General features: G+C 30.7%; 1 protein-coding gene across 1 annotated transcript; it reads right to left on the reverse strand.

The window, feature by feature from the left end:
* Positions 1 to 18,778: 18,778 nt before the first annotated feature.
* On the reverse strand, positions 18,779 to 20,723 carry LOC145041841 (putative xyloglucan endotransglucosylase/hydrolase protein 30). The gene is made up of 4 exons (XM_078990047.1): positions 20,436 to 20,723; positions 20,222 to 20,322; positions 19,846 to 20,054; positions 18,779 to 19,464 (listed from the first exon to the last, which is right to left on the reverse strand). Exons 1-4 carry the CDS (start codon positions 20,647 to 20,649, stop codon positions 18,945 to 18,947), a joined length of 1,044 nt encoding a protein of 347 aa, XP_078846173.1. The 5' UTR covers positions 20,650 to 20,723; the 3' UTR covers positions 18,779 to 18,944.
* Between the last annotated feature and the right edge of the window lie 231 nt (positions 20,724 to 20,954).

The following is a 20,954-nucleotide window of genomic DNA, read 5'->3' on the forward strand; positions in this document are numbered from 1 at the left end:
TTGAAACAAAGAGTTGAGACTCGCGTTAGGAGTCGTCTTTGCTTATATGGAAGGGCTTTTCGTCAGCAAGGTATGGTAAAGGATTTTGTGTGCCAAGGGTATCTATTGGACAATTTTCGATTGGACGGGTGTCTTTTAGTTTGGATTGCAGAGAAAGGATATATTTATTGGGTTTCAGTGGTAGCATTAGAAGGTCGCTATGAGTATGAGTCAACATCTTCGATGGAGTGGGGTTCAAGAGGAATTGGTCAAGTTTTCTGGCTATTAGGAAGATGGAAAGGAGTGATTTTGAGGATAAAATCTAATTTAAGTAGGGGAGAGTTGTAACACCATGTTTTGAATCGTTTCATAATTTGGGGTTGTGACCCAAGGACCAATTATCATAAGGCTTCAGACCTTGGGGGAAAGAGATTTAGACCCCTTTGGATGTGGGTATTGTAGATTAGGTGATCTGAGAGTTTGGTTGGTGCTTTGGAGCCCAAGGGTATAACCACAAACTGATAGTTCGGGCCTTTTATGAATTTTGGATTTAAGTTTGGAAAGTTTTAAGGCAAATGAGAGTTAACAGGATTGTAGAGCTTCTCATTACCTTTCAGTGGATATAAGGATCATCGAAATTGGATTTGAAACAAAGAATTTAAGACCGTTTGAAGTTTGGACATTTTTGGGGTAGCCGCATATGCTAGGCAAATGAGGAGTACGTTGGGCATACGTAGGCATCCCTTGTATGTTAGGCGTATGTGATCAATGTCCAAACCCTATTTTCATGGTTTGAGCCCTATTTAATCTCCTTAACTTTCCCAAACCCATTTCATTCTTGGCGTCCACCTCTCCACACCTTCCCTTGAAACCCTAACCCTAGTTTGAGCCTTGTGATAAAAAAGGTGTTTTTGAGTGTTCTTGGTGCACCTTAGAGAAGAAGGAACTCAGTAAAGAAGTGTTGGTTTCATTGGAGCTTGTAGATCCAGACCTTGATCACCTTGATCTTTCTCTTTGGAGGTATAAAGTTTGAATCTTGATGATGAAATTGTTAGATCTAGCTCATTTTGGGTGTTATAACCTTCTGGTCACTTTAGTGCATAAAGTTTGGCATTGTTATGGATAAAGCTATAAAATTTATCCATCTAAACATCTATTGATTCAGATCTAAAAGCTTGAGACTTGGACTAAATGGATTAAGTTGGAAAAGATGCATTTTTTGTCCTTTTAAGACTTAAAAACTAGATCTTGGTTGGCTGGACCTATCTAATTGATAAAGTTGGAAACTTTATCCATTGTGGAGTTATTAGGAACCATAAAAAATATCATCTTGATGGGTTTTGATGAATCGAAATTAATTTGATGTTCATATTATAAGTTTAGATGGATAAAAACAAGTTTTGGGTCCAATTAAGACATACAATGGAATAAAGTTGGCAACTTTATGGATTTATACCTTTTTTAGAGGTTAGATCTAAGTTAGGAAATATTGTTATTAAGAACTAAGTTCCTAATATGAAGTTTTTGTTATTTAACGAGTAGGTTGAGCATACGTATGCGTACACTCATCGTAATGCAAGAAGTCCCCGTCTTTGAGCTTTAGCGAGTTGTACCTTGTGCTTCAGTAGGCCGTATGCAAGGCGTATGAGTTGGGTACGTAGGGGGTACTCACAAGGTCCTATTTTGGGCATTTTGGGCCTTGGGTATTTTGGAGTTTGGGCCATGGGTTATTAGATCAGATATGAGAAGGATAAAATGGTCTTTTACCCATTGCAAGTATAGAATATGGATTGGACCTTGGATTTTAGGAAATGACCTTAATTATTGATTAAGATATTTGATTATGTCTAGTGTGAAGTTTCTGGTGGCAGCTACGTGTGTGTCTCGATTTATCGTGGATTGGGGTGAGTCTTCTCACTGTGTTTGCCGGTTTGAAGGCACTAATGTCGGTCCATGATTTGTTATGGATAGGATTCTAGTTGTCTGTGTGACTCTTGCAGATGTTGTATGTGATATGTATACCGCACGGGTACCGATGCCAGATGGGGCCTGATGAATGTATTGTATGCTATTTTTTCTTAGTCATTATTACATGTGTTTATGTAGTTATATGTATATCAGGCGGGGCCTGATGAATGTGATGAGTCGGGGCCCATCTCATGTTATTAACAGATCTGTTCCGAGCGGGGCTCAATGCCAATTGGGGCCCGATGGTTGGAGGGCATAGCCCATTATATTTTTATATGTATGGTATGTAGTATTTTGGGGAACTTACTAACTTTTGTGCTTATGGTTTTATGTTTATGGTTTTTAGGAACTTCTATTACAAAAGGGAAGGCCCCTGGCGTGACTGCACTGCATCCACCCATCTTTTCGCAACTTTATGATTTTGGAATTGTATTCTAATAACTATATTTACTTAGATATATTTTCGAATGATTGAAAAGGGCAAATGATTTTTATGGTTGAATTATAAATGAAATTTTTACCTTACAATATTTGCGATGTTACAAGATGCCCCCAAATAGATCTAACATAAAACAAATATGAATGTCTCTTCCTTTTAGTATCTTGCAAGGATAAAAAAGGAGACTTGATGCGTACTAGAAAACTCTCTAATCCATTTATGTTTCGAACCGTTCACCAAATCTTGAACATTTAATGAAATGCAATTCATGACATACCATCCACACCTCCAATTTTGCTGATAATATCCTGAATATTTATAGAACAACCATACATAGTATAACCCATTGATTAACTAATGTCAATAAAAGCATTCAATTCTTCTAAAAGAAAAAATATTTAGTTTTTTTTTTTTTAATAATTATTACATAATCTCCAATAGAAGAATACGAGACACTCAAACCCTTATTACTTTGATTAACAACCAATCTTTCTGAATTGTTTTTTCCATTGTATTTAGAAACATTTGCAGGTGAGATATGTAAGGAATTAGAAAAATTATTACTTTTCCCAACCACCTAAAACCTGTTGTTCAAAATAGGAGTTGAAGAGGACCATGTCCAGGGAATAACAGGTTGTTAACGGACCTGTTGTTGTTGTTCAAAATAGGAGTTGAGAGTTGTGATTATCCGCTTGAAACAAGGTATCCTCCGCTACTTGAGAATTTTCATCTTCCTTCCAAGTCTCTACTATAACAGAATTTCCCACTATCCCTTCTTCCAAATCCACAAAAGCATTTTTCTTCTCACAACCTTCATCATTTTTAACTTCTATCTTTGATTCATATTCAATAAAAGCTGGAGTGTAACCCATAATTTTCTTAGCTCTTAGTTTATAAACTTGCCCACGAATAACAATATTAAAGATCTCCATAATTAAATAATTATCATCATTTGGATTGTCCAAGTATAACACCTCCCCTATTTTCTTGTTATCTTGTTGATAGTTTTATTGTAACAAGAAAAAGGTGGTGCCCCTTCCACATTTACCCACACAACCCATTCTTTCAAAATAAAGTTGTCACGACGTGGTTCTATGTTAGAATACCAAGAACGCACCCTTATATGTTGTGAAAACTTTTCCTTAGTATGCATGGAACGAAATTCCAGTGAGACCTAGTTACCACTCAAATAGCCAAATGAAATCTCATCAAATCTCTCGAAATTACGTATGACACGCAAATTAATGAGAGAAAGAAAGTCTTTAACCTCACCGAAACAAGAAATAATCGTGGTTCTTGAAAGTAAGGCAATCATCATCATAAACAATCATCATACTAGCTTGGATCAAATCATTAGTCCTGTTGTCATCATTATTCTTAGTAAAACCAAAGCATAGGAAGTTACTTTTGGCTATAGTATGGTTTGCATGGAGATATACAAGGGCGGTCCATTGATTTTTGATACTCGAGGCAAGATAAGATTTTTATGGCCTTATATAATAGACAAAACATATAAATAAAAAATTTATACAAACAAAAATGCAATAAGTTTTATAATCAAACAAACTATACAAACAAAAACCTATAAACATCAACTAAAACAATGCTTTCACACACTTTTTAAAGAAGACACATCTCTTATTTTAAAAACTTGATAATTATATTCTTTTTTCTGTTATTAACCAATTAGCATTCTTCAACCACTTAACAACATAGTCTATAAAATTGATATCAATATCAAACTTGATAATTAAAGGAGGGGTTTATAAAAAAATTCAAATGATAACTATTCTAAAAAAATACAAAAATAAAACAAACATATAAATAAAAAATTTATACAAACAAAAATGCAATAAATTTTATAATTAAACAAACTATACAAACAAAAACCTATAAAAATCAACTAAAACAATGTTTTCACACACTTTTTAAAGAAGACACATCTATTATTTGAAAAACTTGATAATTGTATTTAATTTTTTGTTTCTATTATTAACCAATTAGTATTCTTTAACCACTTAACAACATAGTTTATAAAATTGATATCAATATCAAACTTGATAATTAAAGGAGGGGTTTATAAAAAAAATTCAAATGATAACTATTCTAAAAAAAATACAAAAATAAACAGAAAAGTTCCAAACTTCTTTCCAAAGTATCAATAAAATCCTAATTTTTTTTTTGAACAGAAAAATCCCACTATTTTGAAAAAAATCATATAATCTATTATTTACTGTTCAAATATAAAAAAGACTTTTTCGTTAATTTAGACAAAACATCAAAATATTGAGACTTTTCTGTTAAAAAAACTTTTAGGACTTTATTAAAACTTTTGAAAAAAATTTGAGATTTTTCTAGATTACTCGTTGCTATTCTATGACCTTAACCCAAGTATAAGATACTACCAACAAACTTCTGCTTTGCAACTTTTTTTGGGATTATAATTCAAGTTATGTCTTGTTTTTTACATAATTAATCAATCCACAAAAAATTAAACAAAGTTGTTTTTAAAACAAAATAATCCAACACGTAATTTAGAAACGGAGCAACATTGACAACAAATATAAGCCCATGTAACTACATGTGATGGGTGTGCTCAAAGAGCTCCTTCAACTTTCTTTTACTCATAGGATGCCCTTGACACAATTCCTTCATTCACAATCTTCAAATAAAAAATATATTACTCATATAAATAAATATATAAATAAATGACAAAAACAATAATGATTCACAAATAAATGGAAATCAATGAGTAATAATCATTTCAACTTGATTAAAATTTTTGATATTTACCATGAAAAAGAATGAGTTACTAGATGGTCCCAAATTACAAACATTATTTTTTTTTGTTCTTTTATGTTTTTTATTAACAAGTATGATGGAATCTTTTGCAACAAAAGTATATGTATTAAACAATTTCCAACTAAAATAAAGAAGAATGTAAAACTTTGACCCCCTTTTTTTTTTTTACTGTAATAAAAAAGAGAAGAATGTAAGAAATAAAGTCGATTTATGAAATAAACCTAAATAAATAGATTTCGAACTCAAATAGAGAAGAATGAGTCTAGTAAAAATGGAACAAGCATTTCATTACAGCAGGCAACAAGAAACAATCTGATTTTTGACACAAATAAGCAAAAACTAAACATAAATCACTTCGAAATTAGAATGAGACAAAGAAAGGAAAGCAGAATAACATAAATTAAACTCACCAAATCAGAATTGATTATCAAAAACACTATATCTGGTACCTAAAAGACTACAACCACGATCTTTAATTACGGGACCAGAATAGAGAAATCAAGAATCACAAAGAACTTGAAAAATACATAAATTGGAGCACTTAAAAACCAAAAATCAAAGAAATCAATAATATGTAATAAGTAATCGAATGTCGACTGATATCTATGAAAAGGGAATTATGCATTATCAACTAAGCAAAATACAGAAATCGGTTCTTACTTTTTATCTATCGGAGCCGTAAAAATTCTCCAATCGACAACAATGTGTTTTTAGGCACAAGCAGACGTTTTGTTTTTCTATGCGATGATTGGATATCGATGGTTGTTTGGCATCAAAGTTGTCGCTGTTTGCTAGACTATATAGACATTGCAAGACTAATTTGTTGTCCTTAAAATTTTGATGTTCTGAACCTAAGCCCAAGTCGTTCATGTATTGGGCTGGGCCTAGAGATATACCACATACGTATCATTTCTCTTAGTGTGATTCCCTTATCCCCCTATTAAACCTTGGAACATTTGCCACTAACTTGAGTTTTCCAATCGGTGCACACATTTCACACCAAAGTATCAATATTCATTAATTTTTTAAACTTGACAAAAGCAAACGATTTTCCCATCTTTTATAATCGTCTTGCAATAAACACATCAATAATCGATCCATATTTTTCTCCATAATTCAGGTTTAGTAAAATGAGCAGGAAAAATTAGTAACGTAAACATTGTGCCCAATTTTCTCAGTTAAAGACCGCATTTAATCACGCCGGATAAAGAAAGATGCCGGCAGCCGATGGGAAGATTATCGTCATCGCCGAAGGATTATTGATCTAACTTTTATAAGTTAATAAAGTCTTTATTTTTCGGCAATTCAGTGGCGCACTATATGGGTCTAGTAATGATAACATATTGTAAAGACACTTCTTTAATTTCTTATATTTGGAAAGTATTGTTATATACTTTGGATATAATTTATCCATAAACTTTTCCAAGCCCCAAAAAAGTCTTGAGAATCACTCGTATTCAACTTTGATCCCAATACTCAAATAGTGTAATTATTATTTCTAACATACTCAATTACAACTACCTTTAACTTTAGTTAAATTCTTCAATAGACCCTGATTTAATTTTGAATCGTTGACTCTAATTTACTAATTCCTAAATGGAAGATCAACAAAGAAATCTACAAACGGTGAAGTTGTATTTTCAGAAAAGTTGTTTAACAAGTTGGAATAAATTTGTATATGATTCCGGAAAAAATATGACGTATGTAGAAGTTCATATAACTTCCTTTGAACCCGTATAAAGAAAACTAGAGTTATTTTTTCTTTTTATTTTTTTTTTTCTCGTTAAAACTGTTATAATTTTTTTTTTTTTTTTTTCTAAATGAACTAATATTAACTAGTTATATCTCTTTCATTGGTCAATTATTGTAACCATCGCCAAACACGATAAGTTAGTTTTCAACTTACATTAATACCCATTGCAAATATATGATTGGTGAGGAGCAAAACGGGCTCTTGTAGGTGAATAATTGAATACAAAGGAGTGATTTCGAATAGTATCGTGTAAGAAAAGGAAGACCTTAAAATACGTTATTGATGTTTTGTCCTTAACTGGTGGACATATGTGATATTGATGTATGATTATGATATTCTATCGTTCCAAATTAATTGTTTAAATTTGATTTTTATAGTATTTATTCTTCAACTTTGATTTTAAATATATTTCTTTTTGATAGATAATGCTTGATGCAAAGTATATATGAATGAATTGTATTTTAAATATCTTTTTATTGTTATAAGTTTCATCAACTAATATATAACACAAATAAAAATATTTAAGATCAAATTTGAATAAAAAATACTGTAAAATTCAAAAGTAAACAATTATTTTGGAACGTAGCAAGTATAATAAAAAAAATAGAGAGGGATCATCGTGCAAGATGTGGTGAATTTAATTTAATTAACGACTAAACCGGTAAATATATGAAATTACTGAAAAATAATGAGAATGTTGTAACCCCTTGTGTTGAGACAGAGAGATGTCATTTTGATGGTCACTGATGAAGGAAATTTAAATATTCGTTATATGAATTAAAATTAATTAAATGTTTTTCAAAAATGTTCAATCATATAACAAAAGTTAAGAATGAATGTTATATGATTTGTGACCTTCTAAATATTCAAGCTAATCGTCACTACTCTTTCTATTTAACTTTTTTATTTTGGAAACGATGAATTTTATTAAAATGACCTAGCAAGCAAGAAGCTATACAGGGGCCACCAGGAAGACATTACAGTACATTAAAAGCAATCCAATTATAGAGATGCAAAAGGAGAAACATTTCAATCCTCCCAATTACAAATTCCATTTTGACCCCTTATTTTGAGCCAAAGATACATCAAGGATTTGACATTCTCGAACACTTTTGAAGGAGAGCTTGTGTACACATGAAACAACCTTTCGTTTCTTGTCTTCCATAAATTCCATATTAGCCCATACCATATGGCATTTAGCATCTTCCTTCTTTTCAAACACCTTCCCCATCTGTTTTCAAATTCCACCAAGTCACCAATACTTTGCACTTTTATATAGTCAATCCCTCACCATCTTAATATCGTATCACGAATCATAGTAGCATAAGGACAACCATATAAAATATGATCAATGGTCTCCGATCCGTCAATACATGATCCACGTGGAGTGGGGTCGAGCTTATACCTCTGTGACCAAGTGTTTCTGAAGATGGGATGCATCCTAGAATAGTTCTCCATACGAAACTTGACACCTTTATAGGAATTAGTTTACTCCACTTGATTTGTATCTTTGACATACTTTTAAACAAATTTTAGTCGAGTTTCACCCTAAGTGAGGCAACCTTGTATATACCATTCAAATTTGGACAGCCGGAAAGAAAGTTCATAGTCGATTGAAGCCGGGTGGGGGCAATTTCCTTTGATAGATGCTCCAAATCACTGGATAACCAGGCTATAGTTGGGTAGGACTTCTATTTCCATTTATTGCTCGACTCATGGATTCTAGCATTTACCGGACAACTTTTATGTGACTCTAGTTCATATAAGGAGGGGTATAAATATTTTAGCTTCATCGATCCAATCTATAAATCATTCCAAAATTTTGTATTAGCCCCATATTTGATCTTCTGTCTAAAAATATCACCAAAACAGAAGCCCATTAACTCATTGTCATTTTTTTGTGCTCGCTATGTTGTTCCATACCCGAAGAATCTTTTTCTTTGACATAGATTCTATCGGTTTATTTGATAGATTGTGTATTTCATATATAACCTTGCTCTGTTAGGATGAATGTTCAGATTTCAACCGCCAACACCCAATCCACCATTTTCTTTGGAATTAATTGCTTTCTCCCATGATACTCAATGAATTTTATTTTTTTCCTTGTCCCCTCCCCCCCTCATAAACTTTCTTCTAATATATTCAAGAGTGTCAATTACCCCTTTAGGAGCTTTGAAAAGTGACAGGTAATAAGTTGGGAGATTCTCCAACATTGCTTTGATTAAGATCAGTCAGCCTCCAAATGATAGATTTCTTGATTTCTTGTTGGAGAGATTTGCTTGAAATTTGTTGATGATTGTTTCCAATTCATTTTTAGGTTCATATTGGCACCAACCGGAACTCCAAGATATGAAAATGGAAGTGAGCCCACCTCACAACCAAGTAAACATGCTTAATATGAAGTTTCAAGGCTCGTAACCCCAATGCCATATATTTTAGATTTATGAAAGTTCACTTTTAGTCTCGAAGTGACATGGAAGCACTTAAGTATACGAGCATGATTTTTCAGATTTTATCTACACCATTCACTTATGAAGAGCGCATCATCCACATAAAAAGATGGGAAATCAATGGACCATTGCTGGGAATTTTAACACCTTTGGATACACATTTCTCCGAAGCATATTTAAGTGTCACGTTAATCCCTTCGATCGCAATGATGAACAAGGAGGAAGAGAGGGGTGACCTTGCCTTACTCCTATAGTGATATCAAACTCTTTTGTTGCGGAACCATCCATTCACAATGACTGATGCTCCAGACGATGACAGGCAGCCATGAATCCAAGGTCACCATTTTTTCCCGAAGCCCATTTGATATATTACTGAATCTAAGTACTCCCAATTTATATAATAGAATGCTTCATTAAAGTTCACCTTGAATAAGAGAATCCTCTTTTTAATGGTCTTAACCAAGAACATATGTCATTAACAATCCATGGCCCATACAAGATGTTTCTACCTTCCACATAAGTTGATTGAACCTTGCCAACGACCTTCCCAATTACTACCTTTATTCTTGTGGCTAACATCTTGGAAATAATTTTGTAAATGCAACCAATCAAGCTAAAAGGGCGTTAGTTTGAAAGAGAGGATGGATCTTTAGTTTTTGCTGCTAGAGTAATAAAAGAAGAATTACACCTTCTTGCTAGTGTACCAGAGTCTTCAAAGTGTTGAACCGCTTTCATCACATCATCATAGATCGTATTCCAATATTTTTTCTAAATTTGAAAGTGAATGCATCCGGTCTCAGAATCTTGTCACTTCCACATGCCCACATGGCTATTTTAATTTCATTGAGGAAAAAAGGAGATTCAAGTCGAATAGCGTCCATTATCGACATAGATTGGAAGTGTGGGTTTACAAGTTTTATCCGAGAGATCCATCGTTCTTTAATTTTTGTTGAAAGAAATGAAAAGCTTCGTCCTTAATGTCTTTCACTTCCATTGCCCACTTGTCATTGATCATAAGGCCATCTATTTGGTTCTTTCTTTTATTATTGTTAATGAAACCGTGAAAAAACTTAGTGTTTTCGTACCCATCTATGACCCACTTTACCCTTGCCTTTCGCTTGAGATGTAATATAGCCAATCTTTCTAATTCGAGAATTCTTTGTAGTCCATTACTTCTAAATAGTAGGTCACTATTTGATAATATGTGTGATTATGCCTCCTTCTCTAATTTCTCAACCACTTCTTTAAGGTTCAATAGTTAGTGTGTATCTTTCTTGTACTACGAATTTCGCCATTTTCTGATTCCTTCCTTCAAGTGCTTAACTACATATCAAAATAATAATGCTATACTTGAGATCCTTGTAAAGTAAATCCATAGTTAGAGTTTAAAATATAAATGATAACGACAATAATCCAATTACAAAGTCAAAAGTATCATAATATTTTAAAATTATCATATTATACTATATTATAAATGATTTTTTTTTTCTTTCAATACATCCTTTTAAACTCTAACTCATCATATTTCCACATAATACACCTAAATTTATTTACTTTAATATGTTGGTAGTTATAAACATTAACATAAATGAAAGACTTCCTCAATTATCAATATAATATACTTAATTTGATGAACTAATTAATAAGTTTATTATTATTGTAGGTTGAAAACCATATATGCTCACCAGGCTCTCAAGCCTGATTCACTCAGCTTTTTATGTTACAGATGTAGTGAATGACAAGTTATTGGAAGAAATAAAGGTAGTCATGCATGGAATGTAATTGATAATGTGTGAGACCAACTAAATAATCTTATAATAAACAACATTTTAAACCTATTTTATAATGTTAATTCAACCCAACTAACCACTAAAAACATGATTTCAGTGTGTTTGATAAGTACTTTACACTTCAAATATAAAGGCCAAATATAAATTAAATTATGGCATACATATAAATCACACATTAAATAAAAGTATAGAGAATTCTTCTACTTAAAACCCCATCAAAGTTGATTCCTTTATTATTCAAGAGCTTCTATAGTATTCCATTCAACTTATGGAGATTTGAATAGAATGTCTTGCAACTAGGATATAAAATGCTTCTAATTTTAAAATCCCATAAATTTACACTAAAATCTATTCATTCGTTCAATGAAGATTGAACTCCACATACTCACTCTTCAATAGTATAATCAAATTTAATCCACTAATCTCTCATTGAACAAAAAAGACATGCTTTCAATATAGCACAAAACCTAGCAATTAATTAATTAAAGTTGGTATCTATTTTTTACAAAGTGTACATATAGATTGTATTAATTAATTAATTAAAGTTGATTACTAACATTCAACTTACTATTCATGCAATGATTTTTTAATATTGATGAATGTGCAAGGAAAAAAGTTTTGTACCATCTTGGTACACTTCGACGATATTTCAAAAAATACAATAATGATCATTTCATAAAACCCTACTTAGGTAGACCAAGTGATACCACCAATGATAGATGCAGGAATACACGATAGGTGTTGTCGAGGTTGAAGTAGGTGTTGCTGGTGAAGGAAACACATGTAAAAAGGATCGAAAACCAAAAAAATTTCCACTACATACGCAGGAACAGGTGTTGCAAGTGCCACATTAGACACCTAGGTAAAATCTCCCCTGAATACAACCTCAGTTTTGTTTGTCTAACACACAAAGTGATTGGGAGGCATTCGTTAAAAATGTACAATCAGAAGAATTTAAGGTCATAAATTAAATTGGCCCAAATGTTAATTTTGTTCATGATAAGCACTTTTATTATATTTTCAAATAATTTAAAAATCCATTGATATCATTTTACTTACTATACGTTGAAGGCTAGTTCTGCTATAAGAAAAGTTGCTCAAGCAAAGTCTCATTACCCATATAACATGAGATGTAGGGGTATACTAAATTAAAAGAAAAATTATTAAGCCCATCAATTGATATTGCAATTGTTTAATATATATTTATTAATTCTGTTTAGTTAATATGTTATATGTATATACTTGCAAATTGCTTGATTTTCGATTCATTGGTTGATTATTTTTTTAATAGGTTAAAGATAAAGTGATTGGTGCGGATGAAGTTTCTGTGTGTTCTTTAATATGGAGGAAAGGACGAGAAAATAAATAGGGAAAATATGATCGAGAAGAAGGGAAATTGTTGCAGAAGAGTTTCTATATAGTGTCAAACTTGCAACATCTATATGGTTTTGGTGTTTTTAATGCTAATTGATAAAGAGCACAACTAATCTTACATACTTATAAAGTTTGCATTTTCCCTTGATTGTCATGCATTTGAAACCCCCCACAATAATTTGCTAAAACCTCATGCATTTGAAACCCCCAAGCCTTTTCATTTTCTTAATAATTAATCATACATAATCAATGGTAATTCATATGAGATAATAATTTGTTAAAACTTCATGCATTTGTATGGTATTAGAACATGTTTGAGTTTTTGGGTTTTAGACTTTAGTAAATGGGTAATCTGTTTGATACGTTGGATTTGAAGCTATCTTATTCGAATTACCCAAAACAAGATATAAATTAATAATATATGCTCATGAATGTTTTGTACAAGCCCCAATCAAAATACAATATATCATGATCATACAATTATATTTTATTCCATTTTTGGCTTTATAACACAAGTTTGTTTACGTGGCGAAGAAAGAAAACTTGAAGATTAATATTTAGGTTGGATGTTTATATAAGATTTGTTATAAATGTATAATATAGATATAAATACACAAATGTGTATCAAATACAGCCCATCACAAATTTAATGTTATAAACTACAATAAAACTCAAAGTGGTTTTCCAAATACAATGTTTATACTATAATATAATATATTAGAAGAATACCATATAGTTGATGAATCCCACATATTGTGCAGAAATTTAGTTGCATATATAATATATTATAATTATATTGGATTTAAAATATGTTAGGGTAATTTGGTTATTACATTGTTGTATCAGGCACTATAGTCTCATATATTTTGAATGACTGTTACAAAAATGATGTCTGTAATTTGAATATAACGTAATATCTTATGATATTTATTGAATGATATTATCTTTGATTGAGCACTTTTTAATTGGAATCAACTTATAGTTAAAAAATTTGGCTCCGTTTTTTCTTTTCATTAGTTCTAGAATATGATTTTTTATATTAACTTAAAATATGTCATTATCTTAAAATAGATTGAGAATGAGTTTTTTTATATTTACTTAAAATACGACACCATTTTCTATTCAATAGTAAAACTAACAAAAGTCGTTAAATATGTATTTTTATGAGGTTCAACATAAATAGACGACCACAAATGAGAATCCATATCTAATTAATCATCAACTAATTACATTAGATACTAATGTGATAATAAATATTACATTTAAATTTTAAACTAATAGTAAAAAAATTTCATTATTTATTATGATAAAAAATTTGTAAATAAAAAAATATACATGCTATTTAATCGCATACAAGTTTTATGTATGGCTTATTCACAATACATTAAACCATCTATAACCATATTAAACTACATAATTATCTCACTGCGCAACGCGCGGGCATTCGTTTAGTACTATATTTATTTGACATACATTTTTTTACAGATCAATCATGAAAGTGTAATTGAAGCAGGAAAAAACATTTTTGAACCAACCACAATGCCCTCTCACTAGTCTTTGGCAAAGAACATGGTGGATTTGTAAGAAGGGTTGGCATTAGAGTCATTCCAACCAGATATTGGCATACACTTCGAGCTAGATCCTCATCAAAATAAAAAATAGCTTTCCTTCAGCAAAGCCTATTGGAACAAAAAAGAACAAATCAGGATCTGAGTTCAAAAGTTGACTATCTAATGAGTTTGGTTCCTTTTGTGGGCAATCATAATATTATGGAGTCTCCAATAACTACTACTCCAGTTTCAAAAAAAAAAAAATCTCCTACAAAAGAGTAATTAATTAAGTGAATTTTTTATGTTGGTATTTTAAGAATGGATTGCTAGTTAATGCTTTCGTCGCATATTGTCATTCCATAAAAGGAAAAAAAAATTTGGTGGGCACATCAACATCGTAAACACCACCCAAAGAGCTTCAAAATAATGTAAGTTAATATATAATAATATGTTTTGACACTGTATTTTCCAATATTTTTAGCTATTTTTCATAAACTAAACATGGAACACTATTTTCAGGAAAATTTGAATAATGTTAAAGAAAATGTTACATCTCTATGTGATGAGCCACACGAAAGTGTGATATCAGTACATGAACCCAACACACTCCTACAATCGACTAAAGTACATATATTCGACATGTTTACATAGATATACATGTGCTAGTTAAACTTTTACTTATCAATTTATTAATATATCTATTCATATCTTTGTGGAAAATAAAATGTTCAATGTTAGTGTGAGAACGTAGCAACGCCATTGAAAAGGGTTATGTATGCTATTCTAGCGATGAAAGCTAGACAATACATGGAAAGCCACTAGGGGTGTTAACGGGGCGGTTCGGTTCGGATAGTAATAAAATTGTTAACCGTCATCACGGGGCGGGTACTTCATATGCACTAACCGAAACCGAACCGAATTAGCAAAAAAACCGAACCGAACCGAACCGTATAAAAGCGGGTAACCACGGTTCGGTTCACGGGTACCCGCTAAATATAAAAATTTAAATACAATTAAAATTACAAACTTCATTCCAACGATTTCTTTCTAAAAATTACTCAGTCTAAAGAATTATAAAAACATAATAAAGTCAAATAACATACAATATAATTGGTATAATAAATATAAAAATAAAAATAAAAATAAAAGAAAACATAACGTAGAAGTGTAAAATTGAAATAGCCGATCATGATTTTTGTTTGGGATATGGCTAAAAGTTCAATGAAAATGAATAATATTATATATATATATATATATATATATATATATATATATATATATATATATATATATATATATATATATATATATATATATATATATCAAGCGGTTCGGTTCGGTTATCCGCGGATACCTAAGTATCCAAACCAAAACCGACCCGTTGATATCCGGTTTTTTCGGTTTCGGTTTTTTTATGTTTCGGTTTTTTTCGGTTTTGGTTTTTTTCGGTTTCGGATCGGCCGGTTCGGCTCGGTTTTACGGTTTTGCGGTTTTTTTGCACACCCCTAAAAGCCACTGACGACTGATTACTGTAGAGTTTCTGTAGATGAAGCAATAAAGCCAGCCACCTTCGTACCAAAAGGAAACAAAGTATTGTTGACAATAAATGATGCACACATTCTCATGTGGCTTGGGAAAAAAAATCTTCTAACCCTTGATCCTAAGGTACTTTTGTTTTATAAATCGTTAATATTTATATTTACTAATTAAACCTTATATTTTATAAGTAATTCTATTAATTAATAAACTACATTGTGCATGTTATCTTCAATGCATGATTAACCCGTATTTTAATTTTTTGTTGTTACAGGAATATACAAATACTTGAAGATAAATAACAAAATGCAAAATCCCAAGGAAAAATAGCACAATGGAAAACAACCCAAAGTATTTTGTACAGTAAAAACCTAAGTAGTAGAACTAAAAAAAATAGAATCTAATTTATTAGGTTTGTAAAAATGTTGTTTGTATAAATATCTTATGCGATGTTGTTTTTTATGTAATATCTTTAAAATTATTATTGGTACAAAACACATCACTATAAGTATTTTATGGTCACTGTTTAATTGCTTATGGGTGAGTAAATGCATAAAATACTCACGATATATAATTAAACATGCCACTAAAAGTTATCAATAATCATAATAAAAGAAATAAAACGTGAGTATAAGTCGTTTTTGGTGACGGGTTAAATTTTTATTTATCGGTGTATGTAAACAATAGTAATGATAAACTATTAAACATGTTAGTAAAGATAGCTTATGTTGATAACTTAATTACATTTGTGTCTCCAAAATTCAACAATGATCATGATAATATTTATAAATGATGACTATAAGTAAATATTTATCACTCTATAGAAAAAATATATCACTACAAGTATTTTATAGTCACTATTTAATTGCCCAATGAGTGAGTAATATACACAATATTCATGATATAATATTAAACATATCAACAAAAGTTATCAATAATCATAATAAAAGAAATAGCATGTTAGTACAAATCACTTTAGGTGACTTACTAATTTTTTTCGGTGTATGTAACAATAGTAATGATAAACCATTAAACATATTAGTAAAGATAATTTATCCTTACGACTTAGTTACATTCTTTACTCCAAAAGTCAACAATAGACGCAATAATAATTATAAATGGTGATTATAAGTAAACATTTATATTACTCAATAGTAAAAACAAATCACTATAAAGATTTTATAGTCACCGTTTAATTGCACAACGAGTGAATAAATATACACAATATTCACGATATAATATTAAACATGTTAGCAAAAGTTATCAATAATCATAATAAAAAAAATAACACGTTAGTACAGATTAATTTTTTGTGTCGTCTTAATTTTTTATTTGTCGGTTAATGTAAACAATAGTAATGATAAACAATTAAACATGTTAGTAAAGATAATATATCCTTACAACTTAATTATATTCGTATCTCCAAAAGTTAACAATGGCTGCGATAATATTTTTAAACGATGAGTATAAGTAAACATTTATATGACTCTATAGGGAAAAACACATCACTTTAAGCATTTTATTGTTACCGTTTAATTGTGAAATGAATGAGTAATGTATATAATATTCAACATAATATTAAACATATCAGTAAAAGTTATCAATAATTATAATAAAAGAAATAACACGTTAGTATAGATCATTTTTTTATAGTGTCCTAATTTTTATTTTTCAGTGTAAGTATAAAAATACTAATATGATAAACCATTAAATATGTTAATAAAGATAACTTATCTTTACAATTTAATTATATTCGTGTCTCTAAAAGTCAATAATAGCCACAATAATATTTAGAAACAATGACTATAAATAAATATTTATGGTTTTATAGGAAAAAACATGTTACTATAAATGTATTATTCATGATGTTTATCAAATAAGATAGATACATCTCCAAAAACACCTACCATATAATGACGAGTTTAGCCTATAATAACGAGTTTTCATGGGTTATACTCACAACAATTTAAAGAAAACATAATTTTCATTGACAATTTAAAGAAAACATAATTTATCTTCAATGACGTGACCATTCCTTTCATGTTGAATGAAAAAAAAAAAACCCAACATATGTCTATTGCATGTGACGTTTTATTAAGTGGATAAAGCCCAATTTTATATTAGTGTACAAAGTTATGGTAATATAGGGTAGGGTATGATGGGTAAGTGTTTTTATTTTTCATTTTTTATCTTTTAAATGTAAAATTAATAAAAAAAAATGTATAATAAATTAAAAAGTGTCTAACTATCTTTTTATATGCATGCTGTACCAAACACGATAGAAATGAAAATCACAAAGACCTTCTTTGAGACCGAATAAGATTAAGAACTAAACTCTGATTTTTTGAAAACTACATAATCATTTTTTAAGATTTTCCTTAAAACTAATAATAAAATTGAACTTAAATTAAATGAAGCTTGATAGTAAACCATATTTCTTATAGTTATTAAATAACATATATTTTTTTATATAGAAAATCTTAAAAAATTAGAGTATAATTTCCTAGTTGAGATGAGTACAAGAGGAGAGTGAGAGGAAAATAATATGGTGCAAAGGAGAGTGAGAGGAAAATAATATGGTATTGTAAGTTTAATTGAAATAAAAAAATAAGGTGTGAGGGTTGTGTGAGAAGGCCACACCTGTTGGTCTTATTGTCCTATGCCTTGTTGGCATAAAATTTGTTTAGAAAGCATGAAAATGCATGTTTAAGAAACAGCGGATACAAATGTATGCATGTATGATCGTAATTACATGTGTAGAGAAGTAGGCTCGAGAACTAAACAACCTAAGATGCCAAGATCAAGAAAACTCTATCCGAAGATGTGTAAAAGTTGACATGGTGAAAATTGTATCACTTGTGACTTGTCATCATTAATAATTTAACAAATAGCTTAAAAATGAGATTTAATCTTAAAATCTAACATGCCAAGATCAAGAAAACTTTATCCGGAGATGTGTAAAAGTTGACATGGTGAAAATTGTATCACTTGTGACTTTTCATCATTAATAATTTAACAAATAGCTTAAAAAATGAGATTTAATTTTAAAATCTGCAATCTATTTTAAACGTGTTTTAACAATTTCAAGCCCAAGTACATAACACTTTCCCAATCTATTAACATCAAAGAATAATGAATTCTTTTGATAACTATAATCCATCATGTATCGTTTTATTTCTGTTTAATCCTCATATGTTTACATTACGTATATTAATTATTAAATACACTGAAAAATTCAAACAATCCAATCATGTAATTATAAAAACCACTCGTATTATACACAAACAATCTTTTTCTATATCCTCAATCTTGTTCTTGAATTTCATATACTTGACTGCTCAAAACTTGACTTCCTTTTTTGGAGCGACGATGATGTCTTCGTTCAAACTTCAACCTCCCATTCTCTTTAAACCGTTGTCTAAGAGTGGAATCAATCACACATTCAGGTGGCGGAATTTGGTACCTCAAAGTATCATAACAGTATGAATAATACATGTATTTTTCTCTAAATCTTTTCATGGCAATATGTTGTTTAGGTGTGATATTGTTGTAGCGAAGTGTTTCGAGTTGATTGTCCATTCGGGCACAGTTGTCTGTTAAAAGTTCTTGAATTGGATCCGAAACACAACCATGTAGAACGAGGTCAGTCATCTCGGTCACGAAAGGGGCATATTTGTAATTAACCTTATATTTTCCACCATTGGTAGCCCAAGTTGAAGCATCCCATATGGTGGCGTATAAAGCCATAGGTTTTGAAGGGAAATCGCTTCCCATTTCATCGCTTTTTAATATCTCCCTTATCGGAACCTCATCGATATAAAATCTGCACATATTCCAAAAAGACGATTATAAAAAAATTATTTTATTGTTTAGCTAAAAACATGATTTAGATAATAGATATATATGTACTTGATTATTTATCAAATACACTTTTAATGATAAGACGTGATTATAACTTTATATTAAATGGAAGCTAGCTAGCTATATTATTTTCCAAATGTTCACTGAATTAGCGTTGATGTAACTATAACTTTATTGCTGTCCTTTCTTTATGATTCAAATTTCTTCGATTCGAAGTTTCAAAATTTAACACGGAATTGACCTTTTCATGATCATATTTTGACATTTATATATTCAATATATGAATTTGAAAAAACTTATGATTAAAGTTAATATATAAAGATGAGAAAGAAGGTATAATTACATGATTTTGGAAGAGGTCCAAAAGATGGTATAACGATGGTAGGCTTTGGAAGGGTCAAACCACAAGGTGTATCTTTCTTCTCTACCTCTGCTTGTGCTTCCATTTCCGTATAAATTGGTTTGAAACCTCCATGGCTTCCCTTTTATATTCCCTAAAAACTCAAAGTCAAGTTCATCATGCGTCTTCTCGAATACATCTCCATTAGAAGTCTGCATGTATACCAAATTATATTAAAATTTATTATATAACCCATAAACACATCATACTGTCTGAATTGTATGATTAAAGGGTGTATTAGACGATCGAACACTCTACTCGATCGAGTTTAAAAGTAAATGAAACTATGAAAGTAAAGGGTTAACGAAGAGTTACGTACATAAAATGCTACTACGATTCCGGCTGTGTACTCAGATGGTAGTTTTATTCTAGCACTGAATACTCCATGGTTGTACAAGTCAGAAGATCGAAACCCAGCACCTGAAATCGTTTTTCAAAAGATATAGTTCATACGATATACAAATACTATACTGAGAGAGAGAGAGAGAGAGAGAGAGAGAGAGAGAGAGAGAGAGAGGAAGGAGAATGGATACCTGTGTATTGGTTGAGGTGGAGATGGACGGTGTTGTCATCATCAGAGCGGAGGAGATTGGAGTCGCCACCAAAAAGTTGAGTGAATCCTCTTTGGAAGGAAACTATGTGTGGCAAAGGTGTGGTTGCGCCGCCGGATAAGGGATGGAGGAAGAAGAGGAGAAACGATATAGATACGGCGGTTTTAGAGAGAGAATTGAGGAGTTGGTGTTTCATTTTGATGGAGTGTTTTTTGTCAACACTATAATTTGCTTATTTTCCTTGTTTTGTGTTTATATATGTGAAAGAGAGAGAAAGAGGGGTCTTGTATTCTCGTAGTTTTTATATACATATTTTTAAAAATAACAAACAAACAATTATATTAATGTATTTATAAAAAATGAAACTTGTAACCGAAAGATTAGAAAGATACATTAAATAATACTATAGACTAAAGCTAGACCACTTGATTATCCGCATAGTTTAATTAATTCAAAATTAACTCCGTCCACAATAATTAATACTGTTTAACGGCGTTCAAT

The sequence above is a fragment of the Lactuca saligna genome, chromosome 4 (genome assembly GCF_052625555.1).
Source record: "Lactuca saligna cultivar CGN05327 chromosome 4, ASM5262555v1, whole genome shotgun sequence".
Taxonomy (NCBI): Eukaryota; Viridiplantae; Streptophyta; class Magnoliopsida; order Asterales; family Asteraceae; genus Lactuca; species Lactuca saligna.